Source organism: Sceloporus undulatus, chromosome 5 (genome assembly GCF_019175285.1).
Source record: "Sceloporus undulatus isolate JIND9_A2432 ecotype Alabama chromosome 5, SceUnd_v1.1, whole genome shotgun sequence".
In the NCBI taxonomy this organism is placed as follows: domain Eukaryota; kingdom Metazoa; phylum Chordata; class Lepidosauria; order Squamata; family Phrynosomatidae; genus Sceloporus; species Sceloporus undulatus.
In genome coordinates this window covers 135,227,161-135,253,417 of record NC_056526.1, presented here as the reverse complement: position 1 = coordinate 135,253,417, position 26,257 = coordinate 135,227,161, and the positions used below count along the sequence as shown (strand labels likewise).

Sequence of the window (26,257 nt, the reverse complement as noted above, 5' to 3'; positions counted from 1 at the left end):
AGCAATACTTTGCCAGAGGGGAAATGAGAGGAAACCTTTCTAGCTGTGTACAGAGAAAGAGGAGGAGGGAGTTTTGTTAACATGCTTCTTAAGAGCAATGGAAGCAATTGCTACAGATGGGGTACAAAGGTCGTTTGCTGATACCATGAATTGAGAGCTAGGAAAATGTGGCATCCTGCCAACAAAAGCACTATCTTCAGTCCATGCCACACGAGTCATGCCATGCCTACACATTTGGTGCACTATACTCTGGCTCTCTGCAAAGGATTATGAAGTTATAATAGAGATTGCCTGACAGGGATGTAATGGTAAATTAAGGAGGACAGGCATATGTCATGATAGTTGTAGAATCATAGAGTTGGAAGAGACTTCAAGGGCCATTGAATCCAACCCCCTGCCAAGCAGGAACACCAGTTGACACACACACACACCCAACAGATAGCCATCCAGCCCCAAAGTAAGGAGACTCCACCACATTCCAAGGCAGTATAGGATATTGTCAAACAGCTTTGACGATTAGGAAATTCCTCCTGAGATTTAGATGGAATCGCTTTTCCTGTAGATTGAATCCATTACTCCTTGTCCTATCCAGGGCTGTGGAAAACAAGCCTGTTCCCTCTTCAATATGATATCTCTTCAGATATTTAAACATGACTATCATGCCCCATCTGAAAACTTCTTTTCATCAGGCTAAACATTCCCAGCTCCCTAAGTTGTTCCTCATAAGGCATAGCTTCTAGACCTTTCACCATTTTGGTTGCCCTTCTCTAGACATGTTCCAGCTTGTTAACATCCATCCTGAATTAAGGTGCCAGAACTGGACACAATATTTAAGATGAGAATTGGCCAAAGCAGAATACAAACATGACCCCAAGGAGAACCCAGAAATATAGGCCTGTTACAGACTGCCAAAATAAAGCTGCTTCAGGTCTCTTTGGAGGTATGCTATTTAAATGATGCATGCATCCTAAGAATCTGGAAGCTGCACCAAAGCTGCACTCCAGTGCTTAGGAATGGAGTGTGGCTTTGGTGCGACCTCCGGACTCGTAGGACCCATGCATCATTTAAACAGCATACCTCCAAAGAGACCTGAAGCAGCTTTATTTTGGCAGTCTGTAACAGGCCTTAGGCAGCTGTGTTGATCCATACCAACAAACTAGTTTTTATCTACACCTGAGGTAGACTTTGTGCAAAGCAAATGGGTCTAAATAGCCTATTCAGGACAAACACACTAAAAATTCATAGAAATGGGGCTGGAAGGGATTTAAAATGTGATCTAATAGAACTCCTTGCCATGCAAGAATGCACAAATAAAACCATACCCTCAACAATTCATAAGCAACATCTGGTCAAGGTGGCAAAACATATATTAATAAGAAGGAATAGATAATGTAGTAGAGGCTACAGCAGTTTGCTTTTGTGTGAGCTTATTGGGGAGCGCAAGAAACATTGTGAGCCTTTGTAAACATAGTGAATTGCCTCTCCCTTTGTTGCTGTGTTGTGCCTTCAGGTCAACTCAAATTTATGGCAACCCTATCCTATCCTATGGTTTTCTTGGCAAGATTTATTCAGAGGGAGTTTGCCATTGCTTTCCTTTAAGGCTGAGATAGTGTAACTTGCTCAAAGTTCTCCAATGGGTTTCTACGGCTGGGCTCAGATTCATATCCTGGTCTCCCAAAGTAGTAGTCCAACATTCAAACATTTAAACCACACTGGCTCTCCCCTAAATCTTTCTAAGTGCTGAAAGAGATATAACAATAAAGGAGTTTGTTGTTTGGAGAGGGAATGACATGTGGAATTATTTTTGGTAGAAATTAAAATTCAGCATCAGCAGACTTCTGCCATTTGTCTTTTTCATTTTGAGTTTTGTGATGCATCCTAGTGAAAGGTCTGATTGAGTCAGATGCTGTCAAACCCCCCCCCCCCAAAAAAAAACACCTCTGTGATCACTCAGACAACCATAGGAAAGGCTCTAATGAGCTGTGATGGAGTCTGTAGCAACAGACAGAAGGTGCACTAAGTGAGTTTTTTAGCTGTGGTTTGGGGAGGGAAGTGACAAAAGAGAGAAATTAAACTGACAATTCATAGCCTGGAGAGGTCCCAGCGCAATTTAGAGGAGCAGGTTGAGTGAATCTCAGCAATGAGCTGCATATTCCAAACCAAGGAATCTGTAGTTTACACATGGAAACCTCAAAGAGAAGGAGTACAGAGAGACAGAAGTAATTACCAAGCTACGTGTGTGTGTGTGTGTGTGTGTGTGTGTGTGTGTCTTCAAGTCACCTGTCAACTTATGATGACCCCATGAATTTTTCATAGGGTTTTCTGAGGTAAGGAATACTGAGAAGTGGCTTTGCCAGTTCTTTCCTCTGTAATGTAGCCTACAGCACCTAGTATTCATTGGCCGTCTACTGCTCTTAACTCTCAGGTTCTCTGGGAAGAATCTCTAAGTTGCAATCTAAGAAAACCAGACTGGTATCGACTTCCCAGAGGATGTTTTCTGTTGCCACTCCAAAAATTTGGAATGTCCTGCCGGAGGAGATCCACCACATAACATTTTTAGAGGCCTTTAAGAAGGCAATAAAAACGGATCTCTTCTGACAGGCCTTCCCTAACTGACCTCCTCGGAATGTTTACTCTCCAGTTGCATAGCCGTTCCCACCGGACTGTGATCATGATTGATTTTATTGGGAGCATTTTATTGGGAATTGTTGTTTTAACATCATTTTAGAGTGGGAGAAGGTTTTAGGGTGTTTTTGCTATGTTTTTACTTGTGACTTGCTGTGTAGCATTTTTATTGTTCTTTTGTTGTTACCCCCCTTGATCCAATACAGGGAGAGGTGGGATACAAATAAATATCGATCCAATACAGGGAGAGGCGGGATACAAATTATTATTATTATTATTATTATTATTATTATTATTCAATGTGTTTGTGTGTGTGCACATATGCCTTCAATTCACCTGTCAACTTATGGTGGACCCTGCTCAGTTTCCAAGATCTGACACGATCTGGTGCCTTTAGAGTATTTAGATCCCCCTTTTATGCATTTGTCCTGCACACTGTCAGATGACTCAATTTCTAAAAGACTCTGGATGTTTCATTTTTCATTTTAAATATCTCCACATTCCATTTAAAGTGTGAGACAGAAATAACTCAGTTTAGCATTTTAAGTAATCCTGAACAAAGGCGAGCTCGCTTATGTATGTCCTCAATTCCTGTGAGAGCAGACACTCTAAATCAAATATCAAGCAGGCCTTTCTATTTGAAAATCTTGCCTAAGTATAGACACTGCAAAGCTTATCAATGGGATTTATGTTAGTTGTAACTAACAAGTCTCATTCATTTCAATGGCTCCTCTCCAGGAAGTCATAAGACTGGATTTAGCCTAACATGATTATCACCACCACCACCAATATTATTATGAGTACTATAACTACACTGTGAGTCATCCTTTGGCAAGAATCTTGTTGGTGACATACACAGGCGTAAGTTGTGCTATGTATATAGAGTGGGGAGATTTGAACAATGCAATAAGAGTTGTATCTAGATGATGGTGAAGATAACAGATTTCAGTATATGGGACCATTACACATTTGGTAGCACTTTAACACTCAGAGATCAGTATGCAAATGTGCTTGAGCATTGCTTTACATTATGACATCCCTGAGGATTGCCCACATAACTCTACTAGTGGGTTTTAAAATATAGCTATGTTAGTCTGTAGAATTAATATGTATAGAGACAGACAAACATCTAATTGGAGATAGCATAAGCTTTCATAGACTTTAGTCTACTTCTTCAGATGCTTATGGTGGAATGGAAGTCAGGGACAGACAGGAGTGCTAGTGGATGTTTATGCTACATGTAGTATCTTAGACAGACAAACATCTAATTGGAGATAGCCTTTCTGCTTGCTGGCAGATGACGGCTTCCATGTTAGTGGCGAATTTGCTGATCTGGGTTTCAATCCAAACTGTAAAGGAGCTATTCTGAACCCTACCCCACCCCGTAATTTCAGAATCTTGGACGGCCGCTTTAAAGTTCAGTCTACGATCTGAAGCAGATTCACCACTAGCATGAAAACCACTAACAACCACTGCTACCTGGCAGCTATGAGCCTGAGGTACCAAAAAAAAAAAAAAAAAGATGCTGAGAAACAGCACAATCTGTGTTATAGCACCTGCTCTGGACCCATGAAACTAACCTGCTGCCCTGTGGTGAAACAGAGGGTGCTTTCCTCTTGTTCTCAGTACTGAAGTAAGGTTTCCCTGTCTGGCAGGTTGGTTTCTGGACACAGAATGGGATAGAAAGGAGTATCATCTAGTCCATCTCATCATGGAAGATTATCACACTGCCTTTCCTGCCAACCTGGGCATGGGCTGAAACCTTTTTAAAATGGATTTTATCACATGCCTACATGCCCAGTCCAGAGGCATCCCGTACCTGATCATTGCACCCTATACTCGATCTGGACTTCTCTGGCACTTTTTGTAAAAGGGACTTTCCCATTCTTTTTTAAAGCACGGAAGAAGACTGGATAGGGTACAGGATGCCATGATTGGGTACAGGATGCATCCGGACTGGGCATGGAGGCATGTGATAAAATTCATTTTTAAAAGATTTCAGCTGGCGGCCATGTCAGCAGGAAAGGCAGTGCGATAATCTGGTTCACCTCAGGGAGAAAAATCTCTTCAGCCAGCCCTTCTTCAGCTGTTATGTGTATCAGATTGTGGGGAATTAATTTATTTTTTACTACAACTTCCAGAATATTACAGTCAGTGGTGTATTATTTTTTAATTGTGCCTAGTAACAGACTGGTAGCCAATGGAGTTGTTGCAACAAGGGAGTTGTATGCTCCCTGTAGCCAGCTCCAGTTAACAGCCTGGCTGCAGCTCTTTAGACCAGCTGAAGTTTCTGAGCACTTTTCAAAGGCAGCCCCACATAGAATGCATTACAGTGATCCAGGAAGGATGTAACCAAGGCATGTACCACTGTGGCCAGATCTGAACTCTCCAGGAACAGGCCCAGCTAGCACACAAGTTTTACCTGTGCAAAAGCACTCCTGGTCACCGCTGATACTTGGGCTTCCAGACTCAGTGTTGAATCCAGAAGTACCTCCAAACTACAAACCCGAGTTTTCAGGGAGAGTGTAACACAGGCTGTATCCCTATTCCCAGTCTTTCAACTAACCAGGAGCACCTCTGTCTTGCCTGGATTAAGCCTCATTTTGTTTGCCCTCAGTACAATGGCCAGACACCAGTTTAGGACAGGAACAGTTTCCTTGGCATTGGGAAAGAGTGATAGAGCTGGGTATCATCAGCATACAGGTGACACCCTACTCCAAAACTCCAGACAGCCTCTCCCTGCAGTTTCATGTAGATGTTAAATAGTATAGGGGACAACATTGAGCCGTGAGGGACCCCACAGGCCAATGGTCAAGGAGTTGAACAGGAATCCCCTAGCACCACCTTCTGAGACCACCCCTACAGGAAAGAAAGGAGCCACTGTAGAACAGTATCTCCAAGCCCCATCCCAGAGAGGTGACTCAGAAGGATACCATGGTTGATGGTATTGAAAGCTGCTGAGAGGTTCAGCAAAACTAACAGGAACACACTCCCCCTGTCTAGTTACCTGTGTAGGTCATCCACGAAAGCAACCAAAGCTGTTTCTGTCCCATAACCAGGCCTGAAAACAGACTGACATGGATCTAGATAATCCATATCATCCAGGAATGCCTGGAGTTGGGAAGCCACCACATGCTCCAGGACATTGCCCAGAAATGTAAGGTTGGAGACTGGTCTGTAATTATCTAGTACAGTAAGATTCAGGGAAGATTTTTTCAAAAGAGGTCTTACCACAGCCTCCTTCAGGCATGTTGGGACCCTGCCTTGTTGTAAAGAGGCATTAATCACATCCCTTATCCACTCTGCCAGTCCTCTTCTGGCCTGTTTAATAAGCCAGGAAAGGCTTATTATCCATGTAGTGGCTCTCACCTCTCCAAGGATCCTGTCCATATCCACAGGCTGCACAAATTCAAATCCATCAGTGCTGGACAAGCAGGAGCTTGTTGTTCAGGTGGTAAACCTTTGTCCAGGTTGTACTGTTTCAGAAACCATGTGCAGCCTCATGTGATTGGTTGTGAGTCTACACTACTCTATTATAGTACTTTCATAGCACTTTTTCATTTGACTTTATTTGTTAGAGAGAAACACTCAAAAGACTCTAGGTTACACAGTAACAGTTATAACCATTTCCTATCACTTTAACTGCCGTAACTCCCCCAAAATTATTTTGAGATTTTTACTTTGCCAAGGTACTTAGAATTATCTGCTCAGGAACCCTACCCCACTCCCTTCAACTATAGCACTGAAACCAGAGAATTCTAAGTTACCTCACCAAACTATGCCAGGACTGCACAGGATGCAAACACCAAAACTGAACATTTATTGAATTATTATTTTTGCGATCAAGTAGCATGGCTACACTTGATTGTTTTTTATATCATATAAAGTAAAGATGAACATCTTTTTCATGTAGAAAATAAACAGGGCCACAATTTTATATCACTGTCTATGTTGCATAACTTTACACTTCCTTAGCTACATAGCAGAGGTGCTAAAGAAGCTTCTAGTGAATTACAAAGATGTATATCTGGGCACCTGCAACATGCACATTGGTCTGTATTGATGCACTCTCTAGCCATTGTCCAGATGGTCACTGGGAGTGCCTGATACACATCAGTGCCTGTTGTATGTAACATTTTCTTTGCTGGGTCCCCTACATCATAGTGTCGCAGCAGCCTCTTGCTGAACATGGACACAGAGAAACTGTTTCCTGCAAATGTAGGTCTTATGTAAATGTTAAGTCCAATACTGAATTCCTGCCCGTGTCCTTAAGATTCATTAAGATTCAGTGTGCATTCATTAATATTGACACATGCTTTGTTTTAATGTGAAGAATAAGGTCTGTATACTGGACAGTCACACAAACATTTATCCTCCATACTACAGAATTAATGCAGTTTGATACTGCTTTAACTGTCATGGCTCCATCATGTGGACTCCTGGGATTTGTAGTTCATTGTGGCACTCTCTGACAGCAAAGGCTAAATACCTTACAAAACTACAAATCCCGGAACTCCATAGCATTGATCCATGGCAGTTAAAGTGGTGTCAAACTGTATTAATTCTGCTGTGCAGATGTAACCAGAGGTGTGTGTCATGCTGTTCTGTGAGCACTCATTTACCATCACCTCCATTGGTCTTATGGTTTCCTCATATCAACCTTTATGATGATAGCCTATTGATTAGTTATACAGAATAGTGGTTATTTCTAATCTCCCATTTCTTGGAATAAGCATTTTTTGTGTTCATTGTGCATTTTCTAAAAAATGCTTGAGGCCTCATTTAATTTTAGTTATTCTTTGCCAAAACTTGACCAATATTTCTTCTGGGTATTCTAGACTGTTATTAATTACTACACTGACGCCCAGAAATGTTGGTTCAGTGGAGTTTACTCAAATGTTACACTCAAGTGAAGCCAGATTGAATGATTTCTTATTGTTGTGGGTTTTGTCTAGAGGCCATGTTATATTGCTGTTTTGCTTGACTGTTTTCTTTAGCTCTTCACCTTTGGTTGGAGGGAAGACATCCGGCCAGGAGAACCTCTTCACACCAGAAAATTCTGTTTTGATGCTGTTTCACATAGTAGTTCTGTCACACTTTATGACTGCCATGGTATGAAGGGCAATCAGCACTGGAGCTATAGGAAGGTTGGTATTATTTAATGTTGTTTAAGCATCAGTGTGTCATTATAACTTTTGGGTGACTCACTGTACCTTCTAATGTATTCATTCCATCAAAAAGTTTTCATGCTATACATCATCTTGGCTCAGTTTAAGCATGCAGAGACAGAGACATTCTGAAACATAACTGTATAGACTTCTCTTCTTTCAGCACAATGTAGGGCTGTCGTTATTTGGGTCAAAGTTAAAATTCCTCTGAAAGTTGCTTTGCTGTTCTGATACTTTAAGACATGTGAGTCCTTTTAACACACACAGCCCTGGAAAAAAAATATATTCCATGTGATGGGCAAGAAAAGCTTCCCAGGGAACTAAGTATTATTGTATAATATTTCTGTTCTGTAAGGGTTGCAGTTGGCAGATATACAAAATGTTGCAAAGATCAACCCTGCATTTAATGAAACAAAATGGTTTATAATTTAAGGGTCACTGGGCCAAGATGTCAACTGCATTTGAAGCCATTTTATATAGCGCTAAAAATAGGTGAGCTGTGACGGAATCTGTGCATGACCTTTACTTGTTCACATTTTCTAGTTACCATAACAATGCTTTGGATGCATATGATTGATTGCACATGTAGAGAGCACCAAGCAAGAGCCCTTGACTAACCTTCCCATTGCAAGCCTCACTGGAGCTGTTGTAGATGTCGGGAGTCTTTAAAATGGTGCTCTACGTTCATGTATCCATCACCACAGCATAAATTTCTTGGCATCCACTCTTTTCCCCATGATTAAAGGTCTACAATCCTGTGGATAGTTTCTTTGAGAGTAAGCCCCTTTTTCTATTATCAGTGGCAAGAATGGCCATCGCTGAGAAATGGAAATACACTGAGGAAGTAATAATAATAATAATAATAATAATAATAATAATAATAAATTTTATTTATATACCGCTTTTCCAAAAGATCAAAGCAGTTTACATAGAGTTTAAAACCAATTACAAAGCACATCATAAAATAGATAAAACCAAGAGATCTTCTCCGCCCAGTAGAGGAGGATGTGGGATCTGGCATTAAATGAAAAATTAACAGCTAAGTGTAAAGGTCTCTGAAGAAAACTAGGGCAGAAATGTTTATTGGGACATTCATTGCTTCTGTAAACAAATCTTTCATTTAGAATGTGCTGGAAAATTTATTACATCTTTGGAGGTTTAGAATATAATCACTCTCTTTTTGGTCATTTTTGTTATGGCAAATAAAGAAATTGAAGTAAATCTAATTGACCACAATGAGATGTACTATAAGTTGTACTGTGAGACACAGCAGATTATCACACCAGGGAAAATGACAGGAGCATAGTGGGATGCTCCCATCACTATCATGCTAGTGTGCTAAGATTATCAGACAATGTCATACGACATCACCACAATCCTGTTATTAAAGAATAAAGAGGAATTCTATGACCACTTTTTATTCATGGGACTTTCCCATGAATAAAAAAGCAGCGGTAAAATTCCTCTTTATTCGCATGATAACAATGGGATTATGGCAATGTCACATGACATCATTTTATAATTTTAGCACCCTAGCACAACAGTGATGGGAGCATCCTGATATGTTCGTGTCACTTTCCCTGGTGTGATAATCTCCTACTATGAGACCTACTCCCACCTCCCACCCACCCCTATCTACACAAGAACCTATCACCACCACCTACATAATCTGCATACTCTCCAGCTGTCCTGATTTGGCAAAGACTAAATTAATCCTCTATCATCCCACTTTTTAAGATGTTTTAAAAATGACCCAGTTTCTCTCTCCTCCCCTCCTTTGTCCTCAGTCTATTTCAGTTGATGAAAACTGAATTCAACATGCAAAAATAGTTTGCACTCAGTTTAGCAGAGGTGAGAGGAGAGGAGTTTCCTTGTAAACTTGAGAAAAGCAAACTGTTGCAGCCTTTTCGTGCTTGTGTGTTCTTCCTGATTAAAAATAAGTTTTGCATTTTGACCACACTCTGACATTGCTTGGCCACATGTTTCCCAGAAATGTTGCATGTTGTACATGTACTGCTTGACATCCTCACAGAGCCCAAGACACAGTTCTGTTGCAGAACAAGGCAACCCTGTACTGCCCTTCCTAAATTCCCACCCAACTCTTCCATACCTCACAGGGGGACAGAGGGCTGGATAAGAATAGATCCATGATATGGGTGTACAGTGTGATTTGTTTCATTGCTCTGAAAGGGCCTCTGTTGTACTGCTTGAAACTCTGTGATGTCTGGTTGCTGTACCAGCAGTGGGACTAGGGAGGGTGCTTGAAGTGAAGTGACCTCACATTGTTATCTTAACAAGGCTTTTCTAGATCCATCACCGCCACCCTGCCAGCAGGGCTTTCTAGTTTGAAATGATTCGCCAAAGCATTTATCAGCACAGACAGAGACTGGAGTCAGAGTTACACAGTTCAGCTGTTTTGACAGTCATTCGTTCCTTCTTTCCAGGGAACTGTGAGCACTGTAGATATGTAATTGGGGTGGGAGGCAGGAAACTGAAGATGCTCCTGAATAGAATTCCTCAGCTCTTTCTCTGATTACAAATTCCCAAGATTTCTATGGGGAAAGTATTGCAGTTAAACTGATAAAAAATGAGTACTATTCTGTTGGTTGGAAGAAGCAGAATAAACAATTTCATGGGATAAAAGGAGTGTAGAGCAAGGTTTGGAATCAGCATAGAATGAGGAATACCCCAGAGAGGAGGGAAATAGCAGGTAGGAAATCTACCAGGATTTCTGTTCTCTCAAACTGTGGAAGGCAACATCTTGGGGTTTTTATCTGAAAGTGTGCATCCATTAAAACCTTCTGTGGGTAGCATACAGGAGACCCTGTTGCCATTTATGTGGTGTGTTTTGTTCATCAGTTTTGTTTACTGTTTACATTGCAACCAGAGACAGAGCAGACTTCCTAGGTGAACTCATCCAAGCTGAGCTGCCAGATTGGTAAGGCAGCTAGAAAAGATGTCCTGGATCCTAAATATACACATGCTGGCACAGTGGAGAAAGCTCCATGGATGCCAGATAAGAATTTGACTTAGTACGGCTCCAGTCACAGGATTTTGCTCAAAAACCAAAGTCGATGTATTTCTTTGCTTATCCAAGCTGCTGGCAAGAAGCTTGATGAGTTGAAACACTTCATTGGTGCCTAATGTACCAGGTGTTTGAGAGATGGAGGGAGGGGTGAAAACATAGTTCTAGCATTATCGTCTGATTTTTGGCTCATGACATTTTTAATTTGGAACTCACACTGGGGGATCAGAATAAAATAACAACCATGCAGTGGCATGTGCCAGTAACTGATCGATAAAGCTCTCTTCTCTCTGCTGCTATATATATTTTTTTTATTGTTTGTGGGGCTGAGATGGTACATGAGATTTCTCAGTCAAAAATGTATGTTTCTGATTGATAAATTCTTCAAAAATTGTTTTTATAAAGTAAGTGCTGACCAAAGTGGAGCTATATACCACTAATCTGATATCAACCAATCCTCTTTGATCATATAGGACATTATCAGACAAGGGAAATTGGAAGTATAATCCAATAGCAATCCGAACGCAATCATGAGGTTTAATGTTATTGCGTGATGCACTACCACACACAATTTCGGGCAATGGGAAGTCAGTCCAAACACAATCATGGGCTTTCACGTTATTGGATGAGAGGTGATCACATGCAATTTCGGGCAATGGCAAGCTATTTTCAGGCAATGGGAAGACAGTTCGAATGCAATTTGAATTCACATAAATTCGCTGAAATAGCAAATTCACATGAATGCATTCTGGCCCACTTTCTTTTCATTCGAAATTAAGAGAAATTCCTCACATGTGATAAACTCCATAGATGAACACTTATGGTTAGCTATAAATTGTTCAGCAAGGATCTGTTGTAAAAACAGAAAGCCTAAATCAGTTACTTTGCTTTTGGGGTTCTCAGCCTGGGGTGCTCACACCCCCAAAGGATGTGAGATGGAATTTCAGGGGGTGCAACAAAGAGTGGCTTGAGTTATGAGTTGCAAGTCACAGGCAGACTTATGGATCTCAGTCAGCAAGAAATCTCCGTGTTTTGACAAAATCATGAATGAGAAGCAGGACCAAAGAAGCCATTGAATTTTATGTTCACAATTGGGCTTTTTTTTTACTGTTTTACTGTTTACAAATTGGAGAGACTTTGTGTGTTGCAGTAACAAATAAATTAGGCCTTGCAAATTGTAGCAAGGCCTGCTATCCTGTCTGAGTGCTCTGATTTACCCCGAGCCCTTACTACTTGCCAGGAGATGTACCCACCAAAACTGGAGAATTTGTGCCCTTCTCTCTAGGTGAGATGTGTAACAGGGTTTCAGAGCATGAAAAGCAGAGCTGTCAGTTTCCCCTTTTCTCCAAGCCATCAGAGACCAATCCCTGTGTCAGATCAGGTAAATGCAAGAATGAGCCAATTCCAGAGAGAGTAAGGCATACAGCAAGAGCCAGTAGGACAGAAATAGGGGCATAGTAGGCTGCAGACAGGATAAGACATCATGCAGAGTAGATTATCCAAAGAGCTAAAGCTAGTGTGAAGTAAAGCAGATATTGGAATCATAATGCTTATTCAATGGAGGATGAAGCACAAGGGTAAAAGCAGAGGTTGGAACAGCATTTTTAGGGAGTGTGTTAGTTATATATTCCTGCATGGCAAAGGGTTAGACTAAATGGCCCTTCAGTTCCCTTCCAGTTTGAAGACTCTGTGATTCTAGGATTCTAGGACAGAGCTAAGCAAGGCATCAGCAAAAAAGGCCAAAGCCTGAGTGGAAATCCAAAGCCAAGTAGAATATTGCTCAGCTAAAAGTCTTGGCCTACAATAGTATGGTTGTAAATGTTGAAGTACAGGGATTCATCATAATGGTCCCATAAGCATGGCCTGAAGAAGAGTTCTAAACTGTCAGCAGTTGTGTTGATCCATATTCACAAACCATTCCAAGCCATTTTAATCGTCAGTGTTGATCTAAACTGTCTGTTCAAGACCCTCAAATACTTTGGAGATTATAACATACAACTATTCCTGATTGTATAGATAACCTGTCAATGACAGATCTTACCACATTCTCCATAGGCAGCCCGTATACAACCTAGGCTTATCCCATGGCTTTTCAAGAACGGGAAAATCCCATTCTTGAAAAGCTACAGGATAAGACCGGGTTGCATACAGGCAGCCTATGGGCTGTCTATGGGGAATGCTATAAGATCTCTCATTGACAAGTTAAACACATGTCTATCCCATCAGGGATAATCAGGTATGATAATCTCCCCTGTATGATAACGGATAATTCACAATAATATATTGTTGCTGCGAAAATTCATCCCCCAGCTCCCACTATTTATAAGATTTTCAGCTAAACCCACAGCGTAAAGGGATGCCTGAGGGAGAATGTCATCATCCCTGTAATCCACAAGTCGCAGAGGTCTGAACCTATGAGCACTGCTTCCACTATATCAGAGTTGGCCTATAAACATATACTCTATCTGGGTCATTGAAGTCAAGTTAGTATGTCTGACCAAAGAGATAAGGAATGAATACGTAGGGCTGTGAAAGCCCATTCTGAGGGGTCCATTAGACAGTGCTTGGAAAAGTTGTCTGGAATTCTGTAGGAGCTACTTAGCTATGTAACCACATTAGTTATGTAGCTAAGTAGTGTCTTTTGGATCAAACCGCCCCCATCTCCACTTACCAAGCAGCAGCTACTGCTAGCAACAGGGGTCTTTCCCCAGTCAGCCAAGAAACAACTGATGTTTCCACCCCTCCCATGTGTGATCATAGGGTCCCTGCCACAATGGTCCCTTGCACAGGAGAACACTTACAGGGTGGGTGGGTGGTTAAGTGGGTGGAAATGTCAGTCAGCTGCTTCTTGATTGACAGGGGAAGAAACCCTGTCGGGTTTCTTCCCCTGTCAATCAAGCTCAGTAAGTGGGAACTGGAGTACTTTCATAGTCCCTATATAGTCCCCAAAGCAGTGAATATATAAGGATCCTAAATACGAACTCTAGGTTATGAATGCATAACCACTGTTCACGAACCAACATGGCCTTGGCCCATCTTTTCTGGTATTCTAGGAGGTGTAGGCCAAAAAAAAAGAGGGGGGGATTGGATAACCAGCAAGTTGCCAGAAGTTAACATGCATACAAGGCTTATGTACCAAACAGGTATTCTAGGTGCATATTATTTTTACCATAAGCCCAAGGATTGTAGTGATTCACTTTTGTAAGCCCCCCACCCCTTTATTTTTGCTGGAAAAAAATATCAAAAATACTTTATATGGCCTTCTGCAAATCTGAGCCACATACTAGCTTTAGACTGATATTTCCTTTGATTTCTCTTTTGGCCATTTATCTTATCCAGTGCAGTTCAGTAGTAGTGATTAAGCATCAAGGGTCTCCTTTTCCAGCACTAGGCCTATGAATATACAACTTCAAAGGAAGTTCTGGAAATATGTGAGTTATGTGAAACTTTTCATACCTGGGACATAGAAAAATAATCATGCTTTAAGTCCTGTTGAAATTAAGTTATTTGGAAGCTCACTGATTTCTACTTATAGTGCCAGCAATCGAACATGTATATATTTTATATAAGAAATAAAATTCCCTCTCAGGTAACAAGTGGTTATTGCCTACATTTCTCAGCCTTGGAGATATTCCTACCAAATGCATGAATCATTTGGCTATCACAGTATTCAAATCATATTTGAATAAATTTGGAGTAGTCTACTGATCTCTTCTGCTAAATGTTTAACAGTTTTGCAGCTCTATAAGAAACTACCATCAGAGTGAACTACTATGTTTATTTCTTGGGATGAGGTGAGCCCTTAAGCAGTAGATGGAGATCTGTAGCAACTTCCAGATATTCCTCCTGAGCTCTTTGGATGTTTCATTTTGTTCCTAACTACCTTGCCCTTCCTCCATGTTAGACAAGATACTACTTGGGGTGTGGTGCAGGACATCATTCCATTTCAGGAAGGCTCTGCTGCAGGAAGTTTAAGCTGCCATGTTCAGCCTTGTACATGAGATCAGAGTAGGCAGCATCTTGTTGTTTGCCACAAGCACCATGGGACAGTGCTAAGAAGTATATTGCAACATTGGACCAGTTCTTTCAGTCATAGCTCATATTCCAAATAATATTCCAAATCATTTATATGCCCATTATTAGACAGATGTATTCATTAACAATATAATTCAAGTTCCAATGAAATTTTAATCCCAACTGATCCTGCTAGAAGAATGTGTACTGGGTCTGATTTATTATTTTAAATAATGTGTATAATTCTATTGGTTTATTGACAATACCACCTTTTGCAGACAAGACTGCATAGTATTCATGCTGTTGAACATGAATAAGTCTATGCATGTCCCAGCCCAAAATAGACTGTTCTCAGCACTGACAGGCCTGAAAACCCACTGGGAGGCTGTAGGCAGATCTGGATTCAGTTCCCTGACTGCTCCCAATGTCCTCAGAGTTTACCAAGCCAAGTGCCTATTAGGAGGGTTGTGTCACTCTCTTCAGATCTTGACATGTTACTTTGAAAAAGTAATTAGTTCTTCTTTGCTCATTCTTTTAAAATATGTGTGTGTGTGCACGCGCGCATGTGTCAGAGTAGTTTGAGTGCCAGACTATGACTCTGGAGACCAGGGTTCAATTCCCACCTTGGCCATGAAGCCCACCGAGTGTCCTTAGATAAGTCACATGCTTTCAGCTTCAGGCGAATGTAATGGCAAACTTCCTCTGAACAAATCCTGCTAAGAAAACCCCATTATGGGGTCACCATAAATCAGAAACAACTTGAAGGCATACAACAGACATGGTGCAATCATTGAGCATAGAGAGTTGTGGCAGAGACTGGAGTTCAAAAATTCTGCTCAACAAAGGCTGCAGATGTACTGCAGAAATAATGCAATTTAACATTACTTTAACTGTCATAGCTCCATTCTATGGAGTTTTGGGCTTTATAGTCTGTTGCAGCACCAGAGCTCTCCAAAAAGAAGGCTAAATATCTCTCAAAACTACAAATCCTAGAATATCATGCCTTTGAGCCATGGCAATTAAAGTGGTGTCAAACTGCATTATTTCTGCAATGCAGATGCAGCCAAAGTTTTGGTAATTACTTTTTGTTACCTCTAGAAGAGGTTTGGGTGAAGGGCAGCTCTGGGACCACATGGGCTGTTTCTGCAGCCCTCAACCCCTCCAAATCCCCCAAATTACCCTTTCTGGTGCAAAAAATACCTAAATGATGAATTGTCTCTTCTAGAAGCTACCATGACTGGCAGTTCACCTTCTGAGCAGGTTGCAAGGCACTCCTTGCATTGTTTAAATTCAAGCTGGAATGTGTCCTCGAGAAGATAAGATTGAGAGGTGACATGATAGCCATTTTTAAATATGTGAAAGAATGTTATGTAGAAAATGAAGCAAGCCTGTTTTTTGTTGTTCCAGAGACTAGAACATGTATTGCTGAACTTAAATTATAAGAAAAGAGATTCAATAATATTAGGAAGAAGTTCTTAATTGTAAGAACTATCAGACAGTGGAACAGACTGTCTTGAATGGTGATGAACTCACCTTCTTTAGAGGCTTTAAACAAAGGTTGGATGGCAGTGTTTCAGGAATGTTTTCGTTGTGTATGGCAGAATAGACCAGATGGTACTTACCCTCCTTTCCAGCAGTATGATTCCACCCTTCTACAGAAAAAATCCAATTTTTCAAAACCAGAAAAAAGAGGACTTCCAGCAACCTTTGCTTTTTGCTTTCCTTTTCACGGCATATTTTTGGCAGTGTACATGCAACGCCACAGCATCCCAGGGACAGGAAATTGGCTTCCAGGCCACAGTTGCCAAAACCCTGGTTTAGAACAAAAACATTGAAGGCACAGTAGGTTTCTCATTTGTAATCCCATCAAGCACTGCATCCACACATCCTCCTCTACCATATCAAGCTTGCCTGGAATGAATAGAGATGGTATGGAGCAGTGCCTGGTGAATCACATCTCCTGCTTCCTTACTGAGACTCTCACTATGTATATCAGTGTCTAATACTGTGTTTTATCATGTGGACACTTAGTCTTATTGGGACTCTACTGAGACTAACACTCATTTCACAGAAATGACTGCAGCCAGCAGGTGATAATGGCTTTTGTTGACTACTGACCTTGGCTGTAGTTAAAGCAATGGCCTAGAAGAAAAGAAAGGAATCTTTTCTTATTACTATTCACCTGACCTGCCTGTAAGTCCATAATCTTATAGTAAAGAGTGTCCTACTAAAATCGTATGCTTGCTCTACAGAAGGAAAGGGAGCAAATATATTTTTGCCCTTCCCACAAATAACAAAAAGTTACAGGAAATGGTTAGAAATGTCTCCTTGCTTTTTGTTACTGTAGCATGGTGCTTCTTATTACTTTAGCTATGTTACAAGTCACAGTATGGTGCTAATCTTAGTGGGGTTTTGCTAACAAGGACATTTGGGAGTTTTGGAGTTTTGCTAACAAGAAAGAAGAAGAGGGGGAAGGAGGATTGAAACATATTGGGCAAAACTACCTTGCAACTGCTGTTTTTTAAAAGAAAAGAATCTTCAGAAAGAAACACATGCTGTTGTAACATTCATGTTCATTTAAGTGAAATGAAATAGCTTCATTCTTGTTCTTTTGTGGTTTCTCGATTACTGGAAACTATTGATTTAAATGGAAGTTTTAAACTATGCTTTATAAAAATATACTAGTCACAGTTTCAGCCAATAATTCTTTCTATAAACAGGGCATTGAATTCCTCTCCACCGCCACCAAATTTTGAATTTTTTTCAAACTAACATAAAATTCTCCATGCTACAGTATGTTGAGTTCTCAGTGTTAACTCCCCACCCAATAAATATGTATTTTTTAAAAAAATGTTTTTGTACTCCTGCAAATCTTGGAGTTCCCTTAAGTAGGCATTAACCTCCTTCTTGGTAAACCCCATTTGGATCTAATATTTTTGACACTCACCACCTAAGTTCACTTTTAGAAGTTTGCTGTTTGAATGATTCTTTCCTGTGCAAGTGGACTAGAGAGCTCTGTTGGCACACTTCCATTAGGAGCCCCTTCCACTTGGCTTGGAATGAGATTTACTGTAATATGCAGAAAAATATATAGAAATGTATGCAGATAATTTTGGGGAGTTAAGAAATTAATGAAATAGGATAAATATATGACAGTAATAGTTATTGGTAAATTAACAATTTTGGAAGTGTTGTGTTGGTCGTGCTGTTTCTTTTTCTTTCTTTTTTGTATTTTTTGTTGTTGTTTATGTGGCTTATCTGTATTTAAGTACATTTTTGTTAGTAATTGTTAATTTGTAATCTAGTCTGATCCACTTTATTTTTATGGGGAATGCATTTTATTGTAATAAAAATTAAATTTGGAAAAAAGGAACCCCTTCCTCTTCCATGTGCAACCCACCTAGGAAACAGAAAGAACGGTCACCCTTCCAGAATAAAAACAGCTGCTGGGTGGTGTCTAGAAGCCTCTAGGAATTATTGTGCAAGGAGATATTGGATAATTGTTTCCATAATTACCAAAACGTTCATACACAATCATAATAGGAGATGTCACTTTTGTATGTCACTAACATAATTCCAGTCTATTATTTCAAAATCACCTTTCAAATGCCAGTGGGTTGAGAAATGTTGCTTATCTTCACTATTTTCTGAGAATAATTTGCTAATTGTTTTTACTTTTTTAAAAAAATCCTAATATGTTATTAACAACTAATATATTATTAATATGATTGTGTGTTCCTGCACGGAAGGGGGCTAGACTGGATGGCCCTTATGATCTCTTCTAAGTCTACAATTCTATGGTGTATTCTATGATTCTATGTAATGTTTTTGTTGTGTGACTTCAAGTTGATCCTGATTTGTGGTGAGCCTAAGGTGACAATATCATGGGGTTTTCTTGGCAAGACTTGTTCAGAGGAGGTTTGCCATTGCCTTCCCCTGAGGCTGACAGCATGTGACTTGCCCAAGGTTACCCAGTGAATTTCATGGCCAAGCAGGGAATTGAACCCTGGTCTCCAGAGACATAGTCAGACTATTATTTATTTATTTATTTATTTATAACCCGCCTTGATCCAACACAGGGAGAGGCGGGTTATAAATAAATTATTATTGTTATTCTTGTTGTCGTTGTTGTTATAGTCCAATATTCAAACCACTACACCATGCTGGCTCTCATTAACACATATTACAATCAATTAATATTAGAATTCCACTAAAACCCAGTTAATAGAAACAAATTAATTTCTGAATTAACATTTATGGATTTTTCTTTGTCACTTGTTTTTCCACATACTTCGATTGAGCCTAAATCACTTGGGTGTAGCTCATAGAAATCGATGTACTTTAAAATGAGCTGCAATATATTGGTCTCAGAAGGATATGTACTGTTGTATAGAGAACTAGCATAGTTGAAAGGCTTGAATGTTGGACTAGGACCCTAGGAGACCAGGGTTTGAATCCCCCACCTGGCCATGGAAACCCACTGTGTGATCTTGGGCAAGTCATGTTTTCTCAGCCTCAGAAGAAGGCAATGGCCAAAAAAAAAAAAACCCTGGGCAAATTGTGCCAAGAAACCCCTGTGATATGGTCACCATAAGTCAGAAATGCCTTGAAAACACACAACAATAAACTGTTGTGTATTTGAACCCATCAGTCTCCAATGTAGGCCATCATAGCTTGTGAGAAATGACTTATAGTTGAACATGGAATTCTCAATAAACAAAAGAGATAGGATCACCTGAAGATGGTTTGTCTCTTTGTCATGACACCCTGTAGTTCATAATTCCTTTACCTAGGGGACTCTTTTTCCACCCTTCTTTTGTTACTGTCTGTCATCTTAGCCCAGGGTTAAGAACTGTGCAGTCCTGCAGATGTTCTTGAACTGAAACCTTCAGTTACCCTAGGCCAGTATATATTCTGTAAACCTAATGGTTCATCAAGTTCACTATCATGTATAACATATATGGGAAGTGTATAGTCCTTCATAGATTGTTGGACTACAACTCCTTCCTACCATCACCACCACAGACAATGGTGAAGGATACAAGGTGGTGCACTCCAACAAAATCTAGGAAACCATAAATTACCTACCCATATCTATACTGACTAGCAGCAATTCTCAAAGGTTTTAGTGCTTTTAGAGATGTCAGGGTTTGAATCTGGGGCCTTTGTACATGAGATATGTGTGATGCTCCCTTTCTGTAGTGATTGTAGTGAATTATGTAGACAATCTTTATGTAGACAGACATAGTGCAGAAGAAATATAACCTAACTAACCAGAGTGATCAAGGATGCTTCCAAATAGAGACCTCCTGGCAAAGAATTTTAAAAGTATTGTGCAGTGTTTGTTCCTCAAAGTCATGCTGTTTCTATTATTTTTTGTTAAGAGAAAAGAAAGAAGAATCAATGTAAAGTTGAAGGGTTTCATGGACGGCCTCCATAGTTTTTTGTGGGTTTTTTGGGCTATGTGGCCACGTTCTAGAAGAGTTTATTCTTGACGTTTCACCAGCATCTGTGGCTGGCATGGAAGAGAGATATCTGAAAATGCCAGTCACAGATGCTGGCAAAACATCAGGAATGGCACTATTCTAGAACATGGCCACATAGCCCAAAAAATTCACAAAAAATTAAAGAAGAATCAGTTTGGAAATACAGGAAGGAAACAACATTTGGACTCCCTGTAAAATTATGTGAAGGAGGCATGAGAGAACTTGAAAATTTTGCTTTTTGTGGCTACAGTTCCCAAAAATGTTATAGCATGGCTAGAACATTTGGCTACTCCCCACACTGTGTAACACAGCTGGTGGCTTATGGGCACTGTTGTCCAAAAAACTCTGAAGCGATATGGTTAAACAATAAAAGCCTCATCTCAAAACACCAGCCATGTTTGAATTGAAGCTGAAATTGTGAGAAACAGGAGTGCTGATGCTCTAATAGTAATCCTGGCAAAATGAGATCTTCACTGCTTGTCTTTTGCTGTATTCTTCATTGTTAAAACAAGATTTTTTTATGCCAGGCAACCACTGGAAATAGAATGGGAGCAAATCTCTCTCACACACACACACACACACACACACACCCTTTTAAATTCTTCTGTGTTGAACACAAGCTTAAAGAAGCTTGACTTGGGTTGTTTTAATTTGTGTTCTGGAAAAGACTTGTCATTTTTAATCATCTGGCTTTTGCCTCTTAATGCTTTTTTGTTCTTCTCCCCACAGGACAAAACTTTGTTCCATCCGGTGAGCAGCAGTTGCATCGATTGCAACCCAGCAGAAAAGAAGATTTTCATGAACAGATGTGATCCTTTATCTGAAACTCAACAGTGGATTTTTGAGCATATTAATATGACTGTTTTAGAAAAATTTAACAGCAAGAAAAACAGCTCTTAGGGAGAAGAAAACAGACTGTTCTGTACAGATTGCAAGCAACCTTTTGGCCAGCATCTGGGTCAAAAAAAAAAAAAGTCAGAAATTAAGTTTCCTAGAGCCAGGAAATCTGTTCTGAAGATTAAGTAAATGCCAAGGAAGAAGCCAAATGGGCTGTCATTGCGGATGGACCATATCTGAAGAACTTGGCTAAGAACCTCGCCAGCTGCTGTGGAGGCCTTCTGGCTGACAATTTCCCTTGCTGGTCAAGGGAAAACTTTATTTAAAAGAAAAAAAGAAATGTTTCCAAACACTCCGTGTTAATAAAATTAAACAAAGTTTTAGAGTTTCTCAGGTCAAACCCTGCTATAGTGAGTAGCTGCTATGGATAGTTGCTGTTACTTATGGGGGATTTATGGAGTGCATGAGTGCTATCAGAATCAACAGATGCCACAGGCATCCAACTGTTAACATTTATGGGATACTGTCACTGTCCCAGAATTGTGAAGAAGAGGTATGTTCTAGTGCCATTTCATTCCCTTGATGGAAGTTGGGTTCAGGACAGTTCTTTGAATAAAGGGTCACAACAGATCATGTCAAGAACCTCCCTACTTAATTCCTTTCACTGATCAAATGGGAATGGTTGTGGGGTGGAAATGTAAGAGTAATTTTAGAGTTGCATTTTGAATGAAGCATGAAAATAACTGTAAGGCATCAAACTAGCATTTTTCTTCTACAGTTGAAGAAACTAAATAATTTCCATCAAAGTGATTAAATAAAATTTCCATTCCATTTTCAAGTGTTACTGAACAATCCTCTGCAGTCATTCATATCTATCAAGTCATCCTTGATGGGATGAGCCAAAAATGACTCAATGGCTACATTCTTATTCATCAGTAACAAGTGAATATGTTACTAATAAAAGCAGCACAATGCAAGATTTGCAGAAAGGATTTCCTCTTGGAAGTCTACATTTTTTCCTGGCACCTTTTATTAAAAGACTTATAAGTACATTTAGATCAATACAGTTAGTAACAGAATAGGCATAATGAGTCTGACAAGATGGGCTTATGGCCAATTAAGGATGGATATACTGCCCTGAGCTAAATGATGGCTGACTCTACCAACATTAACAAGAAGCTGCAGGGATGGCTACAGAAGGCAAAATATGCTGCAGCAGTTGTGGAGTTTCTGTGAGATTAGTTGGGTGTTCTGTAGAGTAGGTACTGAAATGGCAAGCCACTACTAAAAGTTTAAGTGTCATTGTAAAGGCAAAAACTGTCTTCAGCGTTTCTATATTCAGATTGTGCACATCTTAACTGCACATTTCCAATCTTTTCTAAGGATTGCTTAAAGGTAATACTCCCCCTGCAAACCAGCCTACTTCCCAGAACCAAATTTCATAATCAGCAGAATCTGACAGTTCATTTCCTGCTGGACTATACAACTGTAACCTATAGGTGAGGGGACATGATACTTGAATGTTTCCCTCTATAAAATACATCTCCCAGTACAAAGCTAGACGGAGAGGTAGAATAAATTAAGCCTAAACTTGTCTTTGATGTTAATTCTGCCCTCCTCTCCCCCATGTGCAAGGAGCATTTCAGCCTCAGAGGTTGGCAACAGCAAACCCCCCTCGAAGGAAACTCTCCAAGAATTTATATATACAATCTCAGTTGATAATGAAGAATTATATCAGATTTTTTTTCTGGCTATGAGGGCTGACGTTGTCTTTAAAACATGGTTGAGCTTTTTGAGTGGATGAACATTCAGATCTGCAAAGTGAAGTGATACCAAACAGTTACACCATGTGATATTTGTTTACTGTGGCTGCATGTTTTCTTTAAGCATGTTAACTGAGATTTGGATATGTGCTTGTAGATGTGATAGAAAATAGAAAGTGTGGATTATAACACAGTAAACATATGTAAAACTGACCTAATATCCAGATGGTATGTGAAGGTGGAAGTGAGCAATGGCATCATTATCAAACTAGCTTTGAGTAGTTCCAGATCAGGACATAATGTTATTGCCCTGGTAGTTCTTAAATCAGAAGGATACCATTTGGAGCCTTCTTAATTTGAAAGTAGGTTAAAAATTATTTAGGGATCTATTTTTCTGCCTTGGCAGAGATGAATGAGCAGCTAGCAAATCTAAAATTAAGTGCACACATCTTTCAATTGTACTTGCATTCCAAAGTTCAAAGTTGAACAAGCCAAGGATGCATGTAGCACATTTGACAGAAGATAAGTGAAATACCATTTTCACTTTCCAACATGTCATGTATCAAATTAATTCTGAACATCTGTTAATATTTCTTAGTTTTATAATGCAGTTAGATGAAATTTGGTTTGGTTTGGTTTGGTTTTCCAGCCATTCACATGTGTAGGAATGACTGCATCTACCTATAGAGCAGTAGTACTGTATTCTTGTTCCATAGTCTGAGCAACTTTTGCATGCAGGGTTGGGTATATAAATTTCCAGGTTGCAAGACAGAGCTGTATGTGCCACATGGCCTGCCTTAAAACTAGAGATAGCACTGTTTAAATATTTGAAGTGATGTCATATTAAGGAGGGAGCAAGCTTGTTTTCTGCTGCTCCAGAGACTAGGACCCGGAACAATGGATGCAAGCTACAGCAAAAGAGATTCCATCTCAAAATTAGGAAGAACTTCCTAACAGTAAGGGCTGTCCAACAGTGGAAAACACTCCCTCGGAGTGTAGTGGAATCTCCTTCCTTAGAAGTCTTTAAACAGAGGCTGGATGGCCATCTGTCAGGGATGCTTTGATTTGGATTTCCTGCATGGCAGGGGATTGGACTGGATGGCCCTTGCGGTCTCTTCCAACTCTATGATTCTATGATTCTATTATTCTAGTGTGCTGACCTCAGTAACATACATTGTCCAATCACCAGTACTGAAGTAAGTTTCAACTGTCAGTCCTGTTAACTTCTGCAATTGTGTTGTAGGGGTTGTCATCCTTCCCCCTACCTCAGGCAGCAAAAATGTCTTGGGTTACTTCTGATCATCACTCACCAGAACATTGCAGGAAGGTTATATAGTGGCTATGACATTCAGATGTTTATGCTAGAATATAGCATTCTTCCATGTTCTTCTCTGAGTTGGATAGGATATCTCACCATGAAAATTTAGTTTTATTTCAAATCACTGATCAGATAAATCAGGCTGCTGTCTTACTGAATTCAGTGACAGCTAAGCGGCTTCACTGTGTGCAGGACTGATAAAACAAACCTAAATCTTACACAACTGTGGCATTAAATTAGGGTTTCATGCAGAAACTTAACATACTACCAGTTTTTAAAAGCAATATAGAAGCTTAACCCTTGCCAACACTGGTTGTAGACATATTTTATAAAGATGCTCTGACAATGTTTTTAAAGGAATTTGAATATCAGAGGACTAGAATATGAATCACAGCATCCTGTTCTCTATTGTCTAAAATGGGGAAATGAAGATCCCTTCAGCTTGCACACTTAAATGAGGAGCTGCTCCCAGGAAAAGGTTGAAGGGAACAATGACTGGGAAAAGTCAAAATATTAAGATATATTTCATCCTATGGCTGAGTAAGTTACTAGTTAACAATCTAATACTGAAAAGAGACAGCCCTAAAGGGGCAGCATCACACCGCCCCTTTGTGCGCTGGTTCGGGGCTGCAGCAACCACACGCTGTGACCCTGATCTGGCCTTTCCCTGGTGCAAAAAGGAGTGCACCACTCTTTTCCCCTTTCTCCATTGCAGCAATTCTTCTCCACTCCTGCAGCATGTGGTGTCTTCCTCCTTATTCTTCCTTCTGGAGAACAGAAACTGCCATGTCGGTCTTCAGGACAGTGTGAGAGGGTAATCTTGCTCTCTCTTGCATCACAAAGCGTTCTCTATGTACACTGAGAGATTAATTTCAATGGCAGCTGCCTCAGCAGTGGAAGGAACCTTATCAGAAGTGCAACTCCTGGTGGTTCGGGGATAGGATTAAATGCCAGCCCTACCCCATCCCCAGAAGGCATCCAACACTGCTTTAAAGCAGTTGAGTTTTTTCTGCCATACACTTTGGTTGAGAACCTACATTAAGCAGGCCTACACTATTCCATATCCTGTGTCCACCCCAACAGCTGTCAAACCTCACAAGGGATTCCTCCTGCTGCTTACTGGTAGAAGGAAAGAAGAAGGGAGGCAATTCAAATGATGGAGATGCAGCTGATCTCAGCTCAGGAGAGGTGATAAATGAGGGTGCAGTCACAAACGGAGTTTATTTTTACTTCTCTTCAGAGCCCAGAGCAGCTCCCTCATCTGAATAATCTCCTTACTCCCCAACAGTAAACAGTAACAGCTATAGAAAGGGAATTTGATTAAGTGCAAAATTCTGGAGAGTAACTCCATGATCCTGTCCCAGGGACATACAGTATGAGCACATATGCAAACGTACGCATATGGATGTCACTACCAGGAGGCTGCTCACTGGAAGATGCCCATCACTGCTTTAAAGGACATACACTTTCCTTTTTTAACACACTGGCCACAGTCAAATACAGTGTTTGTCATGCTTAGGGGTACGGAGGTCAATGGACTTCAACAAGCCTAATGTGGTACACATTGTATCATGGCCACTGTTTAAAATATCTAATGATGTCTTGAAATCCATAAAATACTGTGTTTTCTATAACATTGTTTTCATCATTCTCAATGTTTTTTATCTGCCCATAGCCCTCATTAAAGGTGTTTGCGTACAGGTGTATCCATATAAGTTTTATTATATGCCAGCTCCAAATACTTGTCCCATGATATCCCTCCTTATTGAAATCACAAACCTCTAAAGAAACTGAAGTTTCCCCTCAGTGCAGATATCCTGTCTTGCAATAAAATGCTTCAAAGTTCAGCTATAGTAACAGCTCTTTAATTTGTGCCTGTGACTGATATGGCAAGGTAGTAATTTTGTTACACCACTCATAGCATTGTCACCAGATTTCCATTCTTATTAGTGATGTTCTGATCTTAGAAAAGTTGGCATGCATTTCAAGACAATTCTTTCAGGACTACTATCAAGGGTCAT

At 40.2% G+C, this 26,257-nt stretch overlaps 1 protein-coding gene across 4 annotated transcripts in view; it reads left to right on the top strand.

The window, feature by feature from the left end:
• GALNTL6 (polypeptide N-acetylgalactosaminyltransferase like 6) overlaps window positions 1-21,786 on the top strand; it is a 627,170-nt gene extending 605,384 nt beyond the window's left edge. For 2 of the 4 annotated variants that reach the window (XM_042470421.1, XM_042470419.1), the window contains 2 exons: window positions 7,623-7,772; window positions 21,048-21,786. In XM_042470421.1, coding sequence (XP_042326355.1) covers window positions 7,623-7,772; window positions 21,048-21,218 — 321 coding nt within the window. In that variant the 3' untranslated portion in view covers window positions 21,219-21,786. Of the gene's footprint in view, window positions 1-7,622; window positions 7,773-21,047 lie in introns of those variants that run through there. The other 2 variants (XR_006104265.1, XM_042470420.1) reach the window with 2 other exon arrangements.
• The last annotated feature ends 4,471 nt before the right edge of the window (window positions 21,787-26,257 follow it).